General features: G+C 39.5%; 1 protein-coding gene across 2 annotated transcripts in view; it reads left to right on the top strand.

Moving 5' to 3' along the window:
• The window catches only part of rbm19 (RNA binding motif protein 19), a 290,972-nt gene that overhangs the window by 44,848 nt on the left and 226,362 nt on the right, over positions 1–19,762 (top strand). For both annotated transcript variants that reach the window (XM_059988287.1, XM_059988288.1), the window contains one exon: positions 11,528–11,658. In XM_059988287.1, the coding sequence (XP_059844270.1) occupies positions 11,528–11,658 (131 nt within the window). The remainder of the gene's footprint in view (positions 1–11,527; positions 11,659–19,762) is intronic.

Below are 19,762 nucleotides of genomic sequence, written 5' to 3'. Positions count from 1 at the left end.
TTTGCTTGGGGGGAATTCTGACATTGAATATTTTCGTGTGTGCAGGTATTAGAAAAGTGTACCTTTCAAGGAAGTGATTTTTTTTTTAACTATTATGTTGCCAAGTGCCTTCACAAGATCATATACTAAAATTGGATATCGACCTGTGTGCAGATTTATGATTGTGGTGATAACTCATAAGGGATTGATTTAGTCAAAATAATCAGCACATTCTACCTGTAATTGAAATATACTGTTTAAAAAAAACTGATATGTAACATTGTTCTCAGTGCATTGTTTATTTATTGTTTATAGAAGGTGCATCATATTTGTATACACATTTTTGTGACTTTGAACACACAAGCCAGAAAGCTACTTGAAAGCTGGTATTTAACTGATCCAAATACCTGCTAGAAGATGCAGAAGTTGGCAGCCGTCAGCAAGCAATTAGGAAAGGCAAATAGGTATGAAGTAGCAAAGCAAAGAAGATGGAGTACAAAAGTAAGGAAGTCTGGCTTTACAGGACATTGATGGGACCACATCTAGAATATTGCATATGCTGGTCTTCCCCCAGTTACAGTGTGGTTCCATTCCTCTGAACTGTTCATAACCCTGAACAGTTTTCCAGTCAGAAATGAGGCTGGGAACTGAGTTGCCACATATCAGAAGATGCCTGTAGCTCCACAGCAGCTGCCAAATCCATTTTTCCAGTCTCCTGAATACTCAGTCATTTGTAAAACCACTCTTAAGCTGAGGAGGTACTGTATTTAAGGAGAAGTAGTTGCATCGAAGGTAGTTCAGAGAAGGTTCAGAGATTGATAAATGTGATGAAGATATTGCCTTTGAAGAAAGATGGTGCTGATCAAATCTGTATTTGTTGGTGTTTAAAAAAAATAGTCTTATTGAGACAAAGTTGAGAGAATTTAAAAAGGTCATGCTTAGAGGATGTAAGCACTTGTGAGAAATCTAAAACAAGAGGGCATATATTGAGAGCAAAGAATTGCCATTTTAAGGCGAAGATGAGGAGTTTCACCTCTGTGGTGAGAGTTTGGATTTTGCTTGGCCTTGAAGACTGCAGTGACAATTATTAAATACGCCCAAAGCTAAGAAAGACAGGTTTTTTTTTTGTTTTCTTGATGGTTGTGGGGCACAAGCAGAAACATACTTCTGAGGCCAATATCAGATCAGTCACTAGCTGAGAAGTCAAGACCCACTTCCACTTTTTTTTTAAATCCAGTTGCACTCCTAGCCTTTACATCTGTTGACTTTGATTGCATTACTCTCAGTACAGCTATAATGTGAGTAAAAGGGGAAAAAACAGGAGATTCTGGAAATATTTTCATGACCCTCCAAATATAAAGTTAAAGGAGAATTTATTGTTTTTGCAAATGCATATAATTTATGCATGTACATTTTTTAACCAGAAAAAGGCCCAAGTAGAACAAAAATAAAAGATTACCATTTTAGTGCAAAGTGGTAAGAGTAGTGTTAGTGTTGCTAAACTGCAGTTTTTCTGGTTGGTTGAAGAACTGAATGGAGAAGTAGTTGTTCTTCAACCTGGTGGTGTGGGACCTCATACTTCTGTACCTCCTGCCCAAAAGTAGTTGCGAGAAGCTGGTATGGTGGGAATTTTCGAATGTCACAGTCTTGAAGCAGTGTCTGATACAGATACTACTTACTAGTGGTGGGAAGGGATGAGCCTGTAATGTATTGAGCAGATTCTGCTCTGCTATAGTGCATTCGAATTGCCATACCAGACCATGATGGAAACAGTCAGGTTATTTTCATCTGTAGAAATTTGTGTGAATGTTCGATGTCAAGCTGAAGATCCCTAATCTCCTAAGAAAGTAAAGATGTTGGTGTGATTTGCATCTGTCTTCTTGGTCCAGGGTAGGTCATCTGATATGTTAATGTACAAATATTTAAAGCTACTGACTCCATTTCTGATTTTCCTCTCTCTCCTTCCCGTCCTCCATTAAACTGGCATATGTTTGCCGTGGTTCCCCTTCCTGAAGTCCACAATCATTTCTTTAGTTTTGCTGATACTGAATAGGAGGATGGCGAAGGATAGGAACAGATATCAGGTCAGTAAAATTTTAGATTAGATGTGTTTTAAGCTGCAGTGAAAAAAAGAATAAAGAGAACAGGAATTCATTGTTGGATGAAGAGCAAAAGAGACTAGCTGAAACAAGTAGTTGTGATTTTGGCTGAGAGGGACAAACTTCTTCCTGGCCATGATGCAGTTGAAGAAGTTGTAGATACATAAATGAAAGCAGGGGAGATGAAAATGAAGCAAAACAAAAATAGTGAACTTTTAAGGCACAAAGTGACAAAGCAAAGCACTGCAGATCCTGGAAATCTGAAATAAAAAGAGAGAATGCTGGAAATGTTCATCTGGTTAAGTACCATCCATGGAGAGACAGAGTTTGCATTTCATGTGAATAACCTTTAATCAAAATTGGCTAGTTCTGACACAATGTTCAAAGGCTGGTTTTCTGAAAGTGTTGAATTTATTGTTAAGTCCTGAGGGCTGTAATGTGGCGAGTCTTCTGATCTAGCAAATTACAACCTGAACAGTCTCAGATAACTTCATTTCTGTTTTTCTGTATTTCCTGAGGGTTAAATTGTATAGCTTTCCCCAAATGGGCACAGACGTAGCAATTTGCACACCAGCTGGTTATTGAGGGAATGCAATTATTTTAGCTTAGATTATATCTCAGAGACAGCATGCATTGCTGGCAAAGCAGTGTGGTGGCCAATGGCACCCAGCATCCTGTGGAAGCCTATAATCCTAACAAAATTATGTGTTTACTCCTCAGCTTGCCTTCTGACAAGAAAATTAATCATAGTCAGCTGTTGTGTGGAAAGCATCAGTGACTATCCTTATTCAAAAGTGAATGGCAGGGTGTTACAGTTCTCTTGAACTTCAATACTGAGGAATCTTAGGTGCATAAAAATTAGTAGCACAATAAACTTAGATGTGTGGTGCTTACCCTACTCTGAGGTTGGAGATATGGGTATTGCAAAGACCACTTTCAATGAGGCTATTCTCACTGAAGGCAGGCACTGTAAGAACATAGAATAGTACAACACAGTAAGGCCCTTTGGCCCACAATGTTGTGCCGACCCTCAAACCCTGCCTCCCATATAACCCCCCCCCCACCTTAAATTCCTCCATATACCTGTCTAGTAGTCTCTTAAATTTCACTAGTGTATCTGCCTCCACCGCTGACTCAGGCAGTGCATTCCACGCACCAACCACCCTCTGAGGAAAAAACCTTCCTCTAATATCCCCCTTGAACTTCCCATCCCTTACCTTAAAACCATGTCCTCTTGTATTGAGCAGTGGTGCCCTGGGGAAGAGGTGCTGGCTGTCTACTCTATCTATTCCTCTTAATATCTTGTATTCCTCTATCATGTCTCCTTTTATCCTCCTTCTCTCCAAAGAGTAAAGCTCTAGCTCCCTTAATCTCTGATCATAATGCATACTCTAAACCAAGCAGCATCCTGGCAAATCTCCTCTGTACCCTTTCCAATGCTTCCATATCCTTCCTATAGTGAGGTGACCAGAACTGGACACAATACTCCCAAGTGTGGCCTAACAAGAGTTTTATCATCACTGCATCATTACCTCCTAACTCTTAAACTCTATCTCTCGACTTATGAAACCTAACACACCATAAGCTTACTTAACTACTCTATCTACCTGGGAGGCAAAGAATTGATAAGACACTCATCTTAAAGGATGAGATTTTGACATCCTATGTGCAAATAACTGATACAAAGAGACTGGCAATGTGGGAAGTTAAATGTGCATTTCTTAATTTTGGATGAGAGAAAAGAAAAGCTGGGCAGTATGTTAACTTTTCATTAGGTGTTTGAATTTGTATGTCACTATAGGTGTTGGGGTGATGATTAAATCTTAGTGCTAAAAGAAATATAATCTTTCCTTGACTTCTTATCTAAAAGGATTTGTAGATCATTCAATGAGATTTTCAAGTATTCTCTCCTTTTTACAATGTTCCTCTTATTTGTGACTCAGCTAAGCAATCTCTTTAGTACAGCATTGATCATTATTCTGAATACCTTCTCCTTTAGCTCACTGGTATTTGTGGCTAATTTTTGCCACGTGAAATTTCGTATTGAACACTACAGCACAGAAACATGCCCTTCTGTCCATTTAGTCCTCGCCGAATTATTAGTCCCTCCAGTCCAATTGACCTGCACGTGGACCATAGCCCTCTATACCCGTCCCATCCGTGTACTTATCCAAACTTTTCTAAAATGTTGAAATCAAGCCCGTGTTTACCACTTATGTTGGCTACTTATTCCACACTCATTACTCTCTTGAGTGAAAAAGATCCCCCTCATGTTCCCTTAAACATTCTGCCCTTATTGACCTTCAATTTTAGTCTCACCTAACCTTATGGAAAAAGCCTGTCTATACTATTAATAATGTATATACCTATGTCATATCTCTCGTCATTCTCCTGTGCTCCCAACTTATAAAGTCCTAACTTTCCCTATAACACCTACACCTTATTAGGGAACGTGAGCAGGAGATAGACAGATAGGAGCTATAGGGAGTTAGTTATCCCGACAAGTGGATGACTGTCAGGGAGGGGAAGGGCTCAGATAGTAGAGAGCACCCTGTGGCCATTATTGACCCGTCAATAATCATTATCTCGCTTTGGATGCTGTTGACGGGGCAGTGACCTGTCAGAGGATGACCACAGCGATCAGGGCTCTAGCTCTGAGCCTGATTCCATGGTGCAGAAGGGAGAGAAGAAGATGAGGAATGCAGTAGTCATAAGGGATTCCATAGTGAGGGGAATAGGCAGGAGCAGCCAGAAGTCTTGGTACAGAGATGATAGAAATGACAGGCAGGAGATGAGGCATAATCACAGCCAGTAGGATGATTTACAGGGCAATAGAGGCGAGATGCAGTTAAAACAGAAAACAACCAATATTGGACTGAAAGTGTTATATTTGAATGCACACAGCATAAGAAATGAAATGGATGATCTTGAAATTCATCAACAGATTAGCAAGTATGATGTTGTGGCAGTCTCAGAAACTTGGCTAAAGGATGGCTGCCAATAGGAGCTGAACGTCTAAGGATATGTGGTGTATTGGAAAGATAGGTTAGTAGTCAGAAGGGGTGGTGTGGCCCTGTGTATAAGAAATAATATTAAATCATTAGGAAGGGATGACATAGGATCGGAAGTTGTAGAGTCTCTGTGGGTTGAGTTAAGAAATGGCAAGGGTATAAGGACCCTCATGGCAATTGTATACAGGCCTCCAAACAGCAGCTGGGATGTGGATTACAAATTACAGCAGGAGATAGAAAAGGCATGTCAGAAGGGTAAAATCATGATAATTGTTGAGGATTTTAACCTGAAAGTGGATTGGGAAAACCAGGCCCAGTACTGGACCTCGAGAGAGAACTTGTAGAATGTCTGAGGGATAGATTTTTAGAAACGCTTGTTGTTGATCCCACTAGGGGATCAGCTGTGCTGGATTGGGTGTTGCACAGTGATTTACAGGTGATGAGAGAGAGCTTAAGGTTAAGGAACTGTTGGGGAATAGTGAGCACAATATGATCAAGTTCACTTTGAAACTTGAGAAGGAGAAACTAAATTCCAATGTGTCGGTATTTCAGTGGAATAAAGGAAATTACAATGACATGAGAGGGGAACTGGCCAATGATGACTGGAAAGGGACACTAGCAGGAAGGACAACAGAGCAGCAATGGCTGGAGTTTCTGTGAAAAATGAGTGATGCGCAAGACAGATATATTCCAAATAAGAATACATTTTCAAATGGAAGGAGGATACTAGTGTGGCTGACAAGTGAAGTCAGAGCCAAAGTGGAAGCCATAGATAGTGGGAATATAGAGAATTAGGAAGCTTTTAAGAACTTGCAGAATGAAACCAAGAAGGTCATTAGGAGGAAAAGATAAATTATGAAAGGAAGCTGGGGACTAGAAACTTAGAAAACATAGAAAACCTACAGCACAATATAGGCCCTTTGGCCCACGATGCTGTGCTGAACATGTACTTATTTTAGAAATTACCTGGGGTTACCCATAGCCCTCTATTTTTCTAAGTTCTATGTACTAATCCAGGAGTCTCTTAAAAGACCTAATCGTATCTGCTTCCAAACTGAAACTTGGCTGAAGGATGGCTGCCATTGAGAGTTGAACGTCCAAGGATACACGGTGTATTAGAAAGATAGGTTAGTATGCAGAGGGCCCTGTGTATAAGAAATAATATTAAATCATTAGAAAGGGATGACATACGATCGGAAGGTGTAGAGTTTAATATCAGACAAATGTTACACTAATATCAAAGAAGATACTAAAAGCTTTTTTAAGTATATAAAGGGTAAAAGAGAGTTGAGGATAGATATAGGACCAATAGAAAATGATTCTGGAGATATTGTAATGAGAGATGCAGAGAAGGCAGAGGAACTGAATACAAATTTTGCATCAGACTTCACAGTGGAAGACAACTGCAGTATACTAGACATTCAAGAGTGTCAGGGAAAATTGTGACTGAGAAGGTGCTCCAGAAGCTTAATGGTGAGGGTGGATAAATCTCCTGGACTTGATGGAATGCACCCTCAGCTTCTGACGGAAGTAGCTGGCAAGATTGCAGAGGCATTAACAATGATCTTTCAAGAATCGATAGATTCTGGTATTGTACTGGATGACTGGAAAATTGCAAATGTTACTCTGCTGTTTAAGAAGGGTGGGAGGCAGCAGAAAGGAAACTGTAGACCTGTTAGCCTGACATCAGTGGTTGGGAAGTCGTTGAAATCGATTGTTAGGGATGAGATTATGGAATACCTGGAAATGCATGACAAGATGGGCCAAACCCAGCATGATTTCCTGAAAGGAAAATCCTGCCTGACTAGCCTACTATTTTTTGAGGAAATTACAGTCAGGGTAGACAAAGGAGATGCAGTCGATGTGGTGTATTTGGACTTTCAGAAGGCCTTTGACAAGGTGCCGCACATGAGGGTGCTTGGCAAGATAAGAACCCATGGAATTACAGGGAAGTTACTAGGATGGGTGGAGCACTGGCTGATCAGCAGAAAACAGAGTGGGAATAAAGGGATCCTATTCTGGCTGGCTGCTGGTTACCAGTGGAGTTCCACGCTGTTGGGACTTCTGGTTTTAATGATGTATGTCAATGATTTGGACGATGGGATTAATAGATTTGTGGCTAAATTTGCCGATGATACAAAGATAGGTGGAGGTGCGGGTAGTGTTGAGGGAACAGCGAGCCTGCAGACAGAATTAGATAGTTTAGGGGAATGGGTAAAGAAGTGGCAAATGTAATGCAATGTTGGAAAGTGTATGGCCATGTACTTTGGTGGAAGAAATAAACGGGCAGACTATTATTTAGGTGAGGAGAGAATTCAAAATGCAGAGATGCAAAGGGACTTGGGAGTCCTTGTGCAGGATAACCTAAAGTTTAACCTCCAGGTTGAGTCCGTTGTGAAGAAGGCAAATGCAATGTTGGCATTCATTTCTAGATGTATAGAATATAAGAGCAGGGATGTGATGTTGAGGCTCTAAAAGGCACTCGTGAGACCACACTTGGAGCATCGTGTGCAGTTTTGGGCTCCTTATTTTAGAAAGGATGTACTGACATTGGAGAGGGTTCAGAGAAGATTCGCGAGAATGATTCCAGGAATGAAAGGGTTACTGTATGAGGAAAGTCTGGCAGCTCTTGGGTTGTATTCTCTGGAGATCAGGAGAACGAGGGGGGAACTCTTAGAAACATTCTGAATGTTAAAAGACCTGAACAAATTAGATATGGCAAAGTTATTTCCCATGGTAGAGGATTCTAGGACAAGAGGGCACAACTTCAGGATTGAAGGATGTCCGTTTAGAACAGACATGCGGAGAAATTACTTCAATCGGAGGGTGGTAACTCTGTGGAATTTGTAGCCATGAGCAGCCGTGGAGGCCAAGTCATTGGGTGTATTTAAGGCAGAGATAGATAGGTTCTTCATTAGCCAGGGCATCAAAGGGTATGCTGAGAAGGCAGAGGAATGGGGATGACTGGAAGAATTGGATCAGCCCATGATTGGTGGAGCAGACTCGATTGGCCAAATGGCCTGCTTTTGCTCCTATATCTTATGGTCTTCTAAACACATCCTCAAGTCCCAGCAACATCTTTCTAAATTTTCTGTGTACTCTTTCACTCTTATTGATATCTTTCCTGTAGGTAGGTAACATGAACTGCACACCATACTCCAAATTTGGCCTCACCAACCTCTTAGAAAACTTCAATTTAACATCCCAGCTATTGTACTCAGTATTTTGATTTATGAAGGGCAAGGTGCCAAATCTCTCTTGGTAACCCTATATACCTGTGATGCACTCTATGGATCTGTATACTTAGATCCCTCTTTTACTGCACTCCCAGTCCCCTACTGTCCTCAGTTTAAGCCCTGCCTTAGTTTGTTTTCTGAAAGTGCAACACCTCACATTTCTCTGCACTAAAATCCATTTGCTATTTTTCAGCCTATTTTCTTTTTCCCCAGCCAGTCCAGATCCCATTGCAAGCTCTGATAGTTTTCTTCGCTGTTCACGTTATCAACCGGCTTGTTAACATAGTTGAGAAACAACAACAGACCCAGCACCTATCCCTGTGGTACAATACAAGTCACAGGCCTTCTGTCAGAGAGATATAAATCTACCGCCACTATCTGGCTTCTCAAACAGAACCAATGTTGAATCCAGTTTACTACCTCAGCCTGAAAGCCAAGTGACTGAACCCTCTTGACCAACCTCCCATTTAAGATCTTTTCAAAAGTCTTGCTAAAGTCCATGTAGACTACATCCACTGCCTTTCCTTCTTCAACTTTTCTGGTAACCTCCTTGAAAAATTCTATATGATTGATTAGATGCAAAGCCGTGTTGACTATCCCTAATCAGTCCCTGTCTATCCAAATACTTGTATATCCACCATTTAGAATACCTTCCAATAACTTCACTACTGATATCAGGCTCATTGGCCTATAATTTCCCGGCTTGTACTTAGCCACAGGTGAGGTGCCAGAGAGGTGGAAGATAGCTAGTGCTGTTCTGTTGTTTCAGAAAGACTCTAAGGACATTTTATGTTGCCAGGGCCCTTTAACTTGTGCACTAGCCTCCCACAAGGTCCAAGGGAACACCTCCTCCTCTAACTTGTATAGCCATGATCTCACTGCTGTTTTGCCTCACTTCTTTGGACTCTGTGTCCATCTTCTGAGTAAATACAGATGTAAAACTTCCACTTAATATCTCCCCATGTTTTTCTGCTCCATGCATAGATGATCTTGCTGATCTTCAAGAAGACCAGTTTTTCCCTTCCTATCCTTTTGCTTTCAAGGTAGAAGCCCTTGGAATTCTCCTTCACCTGGTCTGCTAGAGCAACCTCATGCCTCTTAGCCCTCCTAATTTCCCTCTTATGTGTATTGAATGACTTTATTTAATATTGGAGAATGAATATACAACCTGAAATTCTTACTCTCCGCAAACATCCTTGAGTCATAAGAAAAACCTCAAAGAATGAATGACAGAAATAAACAACATCAACTCTCCCCCCCCCCCAGCTTATTTTCACAGAAAGCTTCGTCATTCCCACCAACCGCCATGCAAGCAACAGCAAAGCCCAAAAGAAGGACCATATCTATAGTCTATCAAAAATTACTGTCCATCCTATCAGACTAACATCCCTCAGGCACTTTCTCTCACTAACTAGGGAGATAGAGATATCACTCCTTTCACAGCGAGAGGGGCGACAAACAGTCGTCGTTTCAATGTTGCAGTCTGTTGTACCGCTTTGATTTTGAGTTTCCCTTGACTCCAGAATTTGCAGCAAACTCACTCATCAGCGATCATCTGAGTGCAGAACCCTCAATGAAGTGACTGCAATACTCGCTATCTCAATGGTCCAGCTCCCTGTGACGCTTCAGTTTGCGACTCTAGTGAGAAATTGTGTCCTCAGGGCCATTCTTGGCTGCACCCTGAAGTGCCCGTCTTCCAAGTTGTTCCTGGAGGTATCAAAAACACAGCTGACTGGACAGCTGCAAGAATGGGAACCCGTTGTAGTGCAGTACTGCAGTTTGAGTGCAGCTCTGGATCACTGACACTGACAGGACCCCAGCCACCATGAAAGGGAAATAAAAGAAGCATTAGAAGAAGAATTTGAACTATTCCACTGATGGGCTAGGCGGAGTTGCTCTCCGGTGTCATATTTAGGTCTGCCTTTTATATTCATCAAATATCTTGTTCATTCCTTGCTGCCGAAACTTGCTATGTACCTCCACCTCCTTAACCAATTTCATTTTGAGACATCATTCTACATTGACGATGCAAGTTGTTTTAATGGTTGAAATGTAATTGTACTTAAATGTGATTATGTATTAGCAAATTTGCTTTGCTGTGTGCAGAGAAACAAATGGATGTTTTTCACTTTATTCAGAACAAGTTAGATATGTGTTATAAATTTATACATCACCATGTCCCATTGGGCATTGTTGAGATCACAATGAAATCATTCTAATTGACCTAGGATGACTTCAATTTATACTTGAGACTCTTGATAAACCTTGTGTGCACTTGCATTTAAGTTAAAAAGAAAAACGTCATTAACAAAAAGATAAATTTGACCATGCTGAATTTAATGTAAGCAAGCAATTACAATTAACATACTAGGGGCAGTATCTGTACGGCATTTTTAACTCAACTATTATGGTGCCTCATTAATATACAGAAAATAGTGACCAGCATGCCCTCCTTGTAAATCTGAATTTCAAGTTTACTTTTATTAATAGTTTTTTTTTTAAGAATTCAGTATTTATTTACAGAAGCTTACTTGCAGGTTTGCTTGGTTTAAGAAACTCAGAAGGCAATAGTTGATATTTTCTAGAAACATTAAATATTATTCATACAGATACTTTAAAACTTGTGTTACAAAGAGCAAAGTTTAATGATCATTAATACAAGTAGAGCCACATTCGAGGAAGAAGCTCTGAAGGAAATAGATGGTTATGTTACCCCTTCCAGGACTGTTGCCAAGGCATCCACCAAGTATCGTGCAAGGTTGTCACAAATGTACACTAGTGCTCATTACTACTGATAAGATCAAACTGCTGTGCATGACAGTATTTTGCCCAATACTTGATGTGTAAACTGCTCTTCCTTTCTAATGTTGCACTTGTTTGTTAAGCAGCTGTGGTTGTTGACAGGTGTGGAATGTTAAAAATTTGTTTTTTCATTACTTTATATAATTATGCACTATTTATGCAGCTAAATCTATCCCAGTTTTTCAGGCATTACTAGGGTTCAGCTTTAGATAAAAGACAGAAAAGTTTGAGTGAAAAATATGAGAGTAAGATCAACTGAAATATCAAAAATTAGTCAGTTTAGTTCAGCAGAAAAATATCGAGATACTGGTATAGTCACATCTTGCCTTTTTTTGGACAAATTGTATTGGAAAATAACAACAAGAAACTAACAAATTGAAACTGATTTTTTATTTTGTAGAAGTTCAAAGTGACCTAGCTATAAATGAAGATGATTCAACAATTCAAGAGGAAGAGAATGAAAGTATTCCAGGATGCACTTTATTTGTCAAAAATATAAACTTTTCAACAACTGAAGAAAGTTTGAGGAAGGTAAGCATTCTTCCATATTTTCAAAGAATGAGTTGGACTGGTTTTGCTGTCCCTGGTAAGCAAGCAGTGTAGTGATTCTGTTTAGCTACAGAATATCAGGGGATTTTGCACTGGTACATCCTGTAATTAGAAAGTCATTTTAGCATTTTAAAGGCAAGAGAGATTCATTCCTTTTAAAAATGGTTCATCTTAAAGGTAAAAGAAAGTATTAAGCATCATACTGTCAAAAGTTTATTTGCACAGAGATAATGCTGTTTATGACAATAAGCCTGGGGATGAGAGTTAACATATGACAAATATTTGATAGCTCTGGACATGCTCTTGCTAGAGTTTATATTGTTGCATGGAGAGGATATTTCCAGTAGTGGGAAGGTCTATGACCAAAGGACTCTGCCTCAAAGTAAAAGGATGTTCCTTTAGAACTGAGTTGAGGATGGGTTTCTTTAACCAGAGGGCGGTAATCTCTGGAGTTCATTGCTAAAGATTGCTATGGAGGCCAAGTTGGATTTTAGGCTGCAGTAAAATTAGATGGAGATGGAGAGTAGTAATTCAATTCGGGAAATTCAAGCCACTGAATTAGGCCGATCGTAAAATAAAGACTAATCTTGAATTTTGCCTGCCCTCATGGGTATCTCCTGTAGTTGTGATTTTTACTTTGCAGCTTTGGCTGTCGTCTATCAATCAGATGCTTTTATTAGTACACTATAACCATCATGACACTAGTATTAGCTTATTGCAAACATTTTGTCTTGTCCATCCTTCTCCCATCTTCTGTAAAATTTAAAACAACTCTATCCTGGTTCTGACAAAGGGTATATAAATTTGATTTCTCTTCTGACAGATTCTGTTTTGCCTGTTGAGTGTTCCCAGGGTTTTTATATCAGATTTGCAAAAACTGCAGTTTTCATTTAGATTTTAATTTAAAAAAAGCTTTTTTTTTGTGGGATGAATTGATGGAATCCAGTCTGCATTCTGATTAAACAAAACCATTCCTGTTATTAAGAATGGAATAAGGCAAAGTGAAGATTTCCTCAGCTACTGGTGGCAGCATCTAAACCTGTTCAGGGGCATAAAAATCTTTTTTTAAAAAGTGCTGATAGTGGAAGTCTAAAGTATCTGTGAAAACTCTGTAAGATGGGATACAGCTAAAGACTTCATACTATATTCATAGGTTTTAAAGTTTTTTTAAAGAATGATTCACTATTTGCATGAGAAAGGGGAAGCTTTGTCTTTTTTTCAGTGAGAAACGTACTGTATGTTGTACTTCTATTTAGTTTAACTTTTTTGGATGTGATAACAATGTTGGTCATGGACAATGAATTTCTGTTGTAAATTTGGCCAACATTGAAAATAAATTAGAACCTGCTTTTAAGTTGCCTTGAATGTTGAAAAGCATCCAAAGGAGAACACCTTATACTTTAAAGTATCCATTGAATACAAGTGCTGAGTGTATAAATATGTTGGGGATTTTAGAGGTCAAGGAAGAGTAAGTGTTGGGCCTCCTAATGAATATTAAGTTGGATAAATCTCCAGGGCCTGATGGGATTTACCCCAGGTTATTGAAAGAAGAAAGAGACAAGATTGCTGGGGCCTTTACCAGTGTCTTCGTGTCCTCTCTAGATACAGGTGAGGTCCCAGAGGACAGGCAAGTGATTAATGTTGTACCCCTATTTAAGAAGGGAGCAAGGGCAAATCCTGGGACTATTGACCAGTGAGTTGAACATCAGTTGTAGGGAAATTGCTGGAGAAAATTCTTCAGGATAGGATATATGAGCATTTGAAAACCCATGGCGTCATTAGGGAGAGCCTGCATGGCTTTGTGCGGGGCAGGTTGTGTCTTACCAACTTAATTGACAAGATGATGAGAAAGATTGATGAAGGGTAGTGAATGTATTTTAGTAAGGCATTTGACAAACTCCATCAGCACAAAAGATTAAGATGCATGGAGTCCACGGTGAATTGGCTGTTTGAACTTAAAACTGGCTTGCGCCAGGAAGACATGGTTGAAGGGACTTGTTTGAGCTGGAGGTCTGTAATTAGTAGTGCCCCACAGAGATCTTCACAGGGACCTCTGCTGTTTATGATATATATAAATGACCTAGATGAAAATGTAGATGGGTGGGTTAGTGAGTTTGCAGATGATAAAGTGTAGGAGATTGGTGAAGAATACAGCATAACAATAGGTTTGTTGCATATATAGGCAGAGAAATGGCAGATGGAGCTTAATCCAGATAACTATGACGTGTTGCTACTTAGTAGGGCAAATGCAAGGAGACAGTACACTGTTAAGGACAAGATCCATAACAGTATTGCTGAGCAGAGAGATCTTGGGATCCAAGTTCATAGCTCTGTGAAGTGTCTCCACAGGTTGATAGGGTGGCTTGCTTTTATTAGTCAAGGCTTTGAGCTTACAAGCCCCACAATAGGAAGGATTTTCAGGCTTTGGAGAGGGTGCAGAAGAGGATTACCAGGATTCTGCCTGATTTGGAGGGCATGTGCTATGAGAAGCTGGATTAACTTGGGTTGTTTTCTTTGGAGTGTTGGAGGCTGAGGGGAGATGTGATAGAGGTTTACAAGAATATGAGAGGCATGGATAGAATGGACAGGGAGAATGTGTTTCCCAGTGTTGAAATGTCCGATACCAGAGGGCATGCCTTGAAGGTGAGAGGGGGTAGGTTCAAAGGGGATGTGAAGGGTACTCTGTGGTAAACACCTGGAATGCACTTCCTGGTTTAGTGGTCGAGGCAGATACATTAGAGGCTTTTAAGAGATGTGCAGGTAGGCACATGAATGTGAGGAAGATGGAGAGATACGGGCATTATGTACGTGGTGGGGGGGGGATTAGTTTTTGGGTGTTTTTGATTTGCTTTTTAGCTAGTTTGGCACAACATTGTGGGCCTGTTCATGTGTTGTTACTGTTCTATGTTAGAAGTAAGAAGAGGGATTTGCTCCCTCGTTTCTGCTTGCACCTTAGCTTTACTTTCCAGTGCTCATACTGTGTGCTTCAGCCCTTATTATCTAAAAATCTATACATCTTGGTCATGAATATACTGAATGACTGAGGTTCTACAGCCACCTTGGGTAGAGAATTTCAGTAATCCACTACCCATCCAGGTAAAGGAATTTTTCTTAAAGGCTAACCATATCTTGACACTCTTCCTTCTGTTCCTGGATTCACAAGCCGAGGAAGACACCCAAGCTGCAAAGTTTTTTATTTTGAAGTGTGATCACCTGTCATTCTTTTTAACTCGGGAGTAGAGGCCCTTTCTAAATGTGTAACAATTTTCAGTAATTTCTTAGTTAAGGTGAATTTTTTGGATCTCATTTTTTCTGTTAGGAAATTTTTCCTAGGTATTTGAGGCTAAGACTGGTTTGTTAAATAAAACCATAGAAAACCTGCATCACCTTACCTGAGAAATTTAGGTTTACCTATAGCCTTCTATTTTTCTGAGCTCCAAAAGTGGATGGAAGCTTCTTGATGTTGTCTATTGTAATTGCTCAATAACTGAACAATGTGGAATGTATTATTTTTTCACCAATTTTCCACATAAGGAGTGTTCAGTATGTAATAAAGTTCTTGGACATTAATGATAATACTCAACTGTTATGCACATTTTGTCCATAGTATTATATTCAAACTATCTTAAAAGCATTGTTCAAAGTGAATTTATTGTCAAAGTGCATTATGTTACCATATACAACACTGAGATTCATTTCCTTGTGGGCAAACTCATTAAATCCATAATAGAATAATAACCATAATATTTTCAATGGAAGGCCACACCAACTTGGGTGTTCAACCAGTGCACAAAAGACAACCAAATGTGCAAATACAAAAATAAATAAGCAATAAATATCAAGATGAAGAGTCTTTGAAAGTGAGTCCATAGGTTGTGGGAACAGGTAAGTGATAGGATAAGTGAATTTGAGTGAAGTTATTCCCTTCGGTTCAGGAGCCTGATGGTTGAAGGGTGATTACTATTCCTGAATCTGGTGGTGTGAGTCCTGAAGCTCCTGTACCGCCTTCCAAATGGCAGCAGCAAGAAGAGAGCATCACATGGGTGTTGAGGGTCCCTGATTATGATTGCTGCTTTCCTGTGACAATGATTTGTGTAGACATGGTCAGTGCTGGGGAGGACTCTACCTGTGATGGACTGGGCTGTATCCACTACATGTTGAAGGAATTTCCATTCCAGGGCATTGCTGTTTCTACACCAAATTGTCATGTGGCCAAGGAATATATTTTTCCACCACGCACCTGTAGAAGTTTGACAAAGTTTTAGATGCCATACCGAATCTTCACAACTCTTAAGGAAGTAGAGGCAATGCTGTGTTTTCTTCATAATTGCCCTTGCGTGCTGGGCCAAGGTTAGATCTTTTAAAATAATAACACCAAGGAAGTTAAAGTTCTGATCCTCCAATGAGGACCCCCTTGTGAACATCTGTTTTCCTCCCCCTGAAGTCAATAATCAGCTCCTTGGTCTTGCTGATGTTGAGTAGGAGGTTGTTGTTCTGGCACCGCTCTGCCAGATTTCCAGTCTCCCTCCAAATGCTGATTAATCGTCACCTTTGATTCGGCCTGTGACAATGGTTTCTTCCCCAATATGTCATTGGTGCTATGTTTAGCCACATATGTCGTAAGTGTAAAATGTGTAGAGCAGGGGAATAAGCACACAACTTTGTGGTAGAACTCTAGTGACAGAGATTGGGGAGGAGATGTTGTTGTCAATCCAAACTGACTGGAACTGGCAAGTGAGGGAATCAAGGAACTAATTGCACAAGAATGTGTTGAGGCCAAGGTCTTGAATCTTATTGATTAGTTTTTTTTTTATTAGTTTTTTTTTATACATTTTCTACATAACTACAAATTTTAAAACCCCAGATCAAAATGAGGAACATTAATACAGTGCAAAATTAAGCATACAATGACAATATGATACAAAGAAAGAGAATTTTAAAAAAGCACCTAAATTGAAGACAAGTAAACTTAGTATCCTCCCCAAGCCCAACAACACAAAAAAAAACTCCAGACCAACCACAACACAATATAGAGAATATAAATCAGGACAATCAAACTCCCAGACTGTGAATATACTTGGCAACAGAGGATAATAATGCCTATTACCAAAAAAAAGGGAGTTGAAAGCAAGGGACCGAAAAAAAAAAACCCTAGTCAAGAGGAAGGTTATGAAAGTACTCGATAAAAGGTCCGCAGACCTTATGGAACTTTAAATCTGAATTAAGAACTGAATAATGAATTTTTTCGAGGTCCAAGCAGGCCATAATGTCGTTAAGCCATTGAGCATGAGTGGGCGGGGCAACATCTCTCCATCTAAGGAGGATCAGGCGACTAGCCAGGAGAGAGGCAAAGGATAATATTCGGCATTTGGTCAGACTCAGACGTTAATCTGTCTCGCCCCAGAAACCGAACAAAGCAATTAAAGGGTTTGCTTCTAGGTGGTAATTCAGAATATACGATAACGTAGTGAAAACATCTTTCCAAAATTTCTCCAAGCTAGGACAGAGCCAGTACATATGAATGAGGGAGGCCTTGCCCCTCTTGCATTTGTCACAAAGCGGACTAATGTTAGGGTAGAATCGAGATAGTTTAGATTTAGACATATGGGCTCTATGAACAATCTTAAACTGTAAAAGGCAATGGCGAGCACAAAGAGAGGTTGAGTTAACCAATTTGAGAATCGAATCCCAACTCTCATCAGATAAGGAGGTATTTAAATCCTGCTCCCATGCCATTTTAATTTTATCCACAGGGGCCCGTTGTAAGGCTGCTAATTTATCTCGAATAATTGATATTAAACCTTTACCGAGCAGATTAATGGAAAGAAATACGTCCTTAGCATTTTTCACAGGCATTTCAGGAAAGTTAGGAATTAAAGGAGCAATAAAGTGTCTAATTTGGAGATAACTAAAAAAAATGAGCATTGGGCAGATTGAACTTAACAGAGAGCTGTTGAAAAGAAGCGAAGCGATTATCAATGAAAAGATCTTCAAAATGTCTAATGCCCTTCCTATACCAAACATGGAATGCTGAATCATATGTAGTAGGTAAGAAAAGGTGATTATGTACGACAGGGCTGGAAACGGAAAAACCATGGAAACCATAGTATTTCCTAAACTGAGCCCATATACGCAAAGTGTGTCTAACAAGAGGATTAGCTACTAATCTGGACAAACTATTAGGGAGTGCAGAGATAGATAATTCTTTAGTGGAGCTCAACTCCATTGCCACCCAATTAGGGCACTCGGGTTGGCCATGGAAGAAAGACCAAAAGGTAGCACAACGTATATTGGCTGCCCAATAATATAAACGAAAGTTAGGTAAAGCCATGCCGCCCTCTTTTTTAGGTTTTTGGAGATGGATTTTATTAATTCTAGAGTGCTTATTCTTCCACAGATATGACAAAATAATAGAGTCTAAGGAATCAAAAAAAGATTTAGGAATGAAAATTGGGATAGATTGAAATAAGTATAAAAATTTAGGGAGAACATACATTTTAACAACATTAATATGACCTACCAAAGACATAGATAGAGGTGACCGTTGTACCAGACTCTGTTTTATAGTATATGAAAGATTGGCAAAGTTTTCACGAAAGAGATCTTTAAACTTCCTTGTGACTGTAATCCCAAGGTAAGTAAATTGATTATAGACTACTTTAAAAGGGAGATCACGAAACGTTAGTTCTTGTGCTTCTTTATTAATTGGGTAAAGTTCGCTCTTATGTAAATTAAGTTTATAGCCTGAGATCTGGCTAACCTGGTCAAGAAGTGAAAACATTGGAGGTAAGGGTGTAGACAGATTTGAGAGAAAGAGTAATAAGTCATCAGTATAAAGAGAAACTTTATGCTCAACACCCCCTCTCCAAATCCCGGTCAATTCAGGACAATTTCGAAATGCTATCGCCAAAGGTTCTGTAGCCAAATCAAAGAGAAAGGGACTTAAGGGGCATCCCTGACGGGTGCCACATTTGAGATTAAATACCTGGGATTTCTGAAAATTAGTTAAAACACAGGCAGTAGGACACAAGTACAGCAATTTGATCCAAGAGATGAAACTTTGACTGAGGTCAAATTTTTCTAAGACTGCAAAAAGGTAGTTCCACTCTATACGATCAAATGCTTTCTCTGCATCGAGGGAAATAACACATTCCGGAATCCCAGTTGGAGGTGAATATAACATATTAAATAAACGCCGAATGTTAAAAAAAGGGAGACGGTTTTTAATAAAACCTGATTGGTCATCAGAAATAATAGAGGGAATAACGGTTTCTAATCTATAAGCCAAAGCTTTAGCCAAGATCTTTACATCAACATTGAGCAAAGAAACCGGCCTATACAAGGAACACTCTGTTGGGTCTTTACCCTTTTTTAATAGAAGAATAATAGATGCCTCATTAAAAGCGGGTGGCAATTTGCCGTAATTAAACGAGTCAGATAATACTGAAAGTAACTGAGGAGAAAGAAGAGAAGAGAATGATTTATAAAATTCTATAGGGAGCCCATCAGGTCCAGGAGATTTCCCTGAGGACAGTGCAGAAATTGCAAAAGGTATTTCTTCTGATGATATAGGCGCATTAAGTTTGACTTTAAAATCAGATGAAAGTGGAGGAATATTCAGATTATTTAAAAACTGATCAACAGAGATATTGTCATTCAAAGATTCAGAGGAATAAAGCCAAGAATAAAAATTTTCAAATGCGTCATTAATTTCTAAATGATCCGATGTAAAGTCTCCGTTCTCCTTCCGGATCTTTGTAATATGTTTGGCTTTGGAACGCCACAGCTGATTGGCTAGAAATTTACCAGACTTATCACCATGATTGTAAAAGCAACTCTTGCTTTTGAGAAGTTGGCGTTCGACAGGTTGAGTAGACAGAAAATTAAATTTAGTTTGGGGTTTTATACGCTTCCTGTATAGTTCAGGGTTCTTAGTTTGAGCATACAGTTGATCCAAATCTTTAATCTGTTTAATGAGGTCTAATCGATCTGCACAGGACTTTCTGTTGAGATTTGCTGTGTAAGAGATTATTTGACCCCTCAGATATGCTTTCATGGCATCCCAGACAATCTGGGATGACACTTC

Source organism: Hypanus sabinus, chromosome 13 (assembly GCF_030144855.1).
Source record: "Hypanus sabinus isolate sHypSab1 chromosome 13, sHypSab1.hap1, whole genome shotgun sequence".
NCBI classification, from domain to species: Eukaryota; Metazoa; Chordata; class Chondrichthyes; order Myliobatiformes; family Dasyatidae; genus Hypanus; species Hypanus sabinus.
This window is presented reverse-complemented; position numbering and strand designations above follow the sequence as displayed.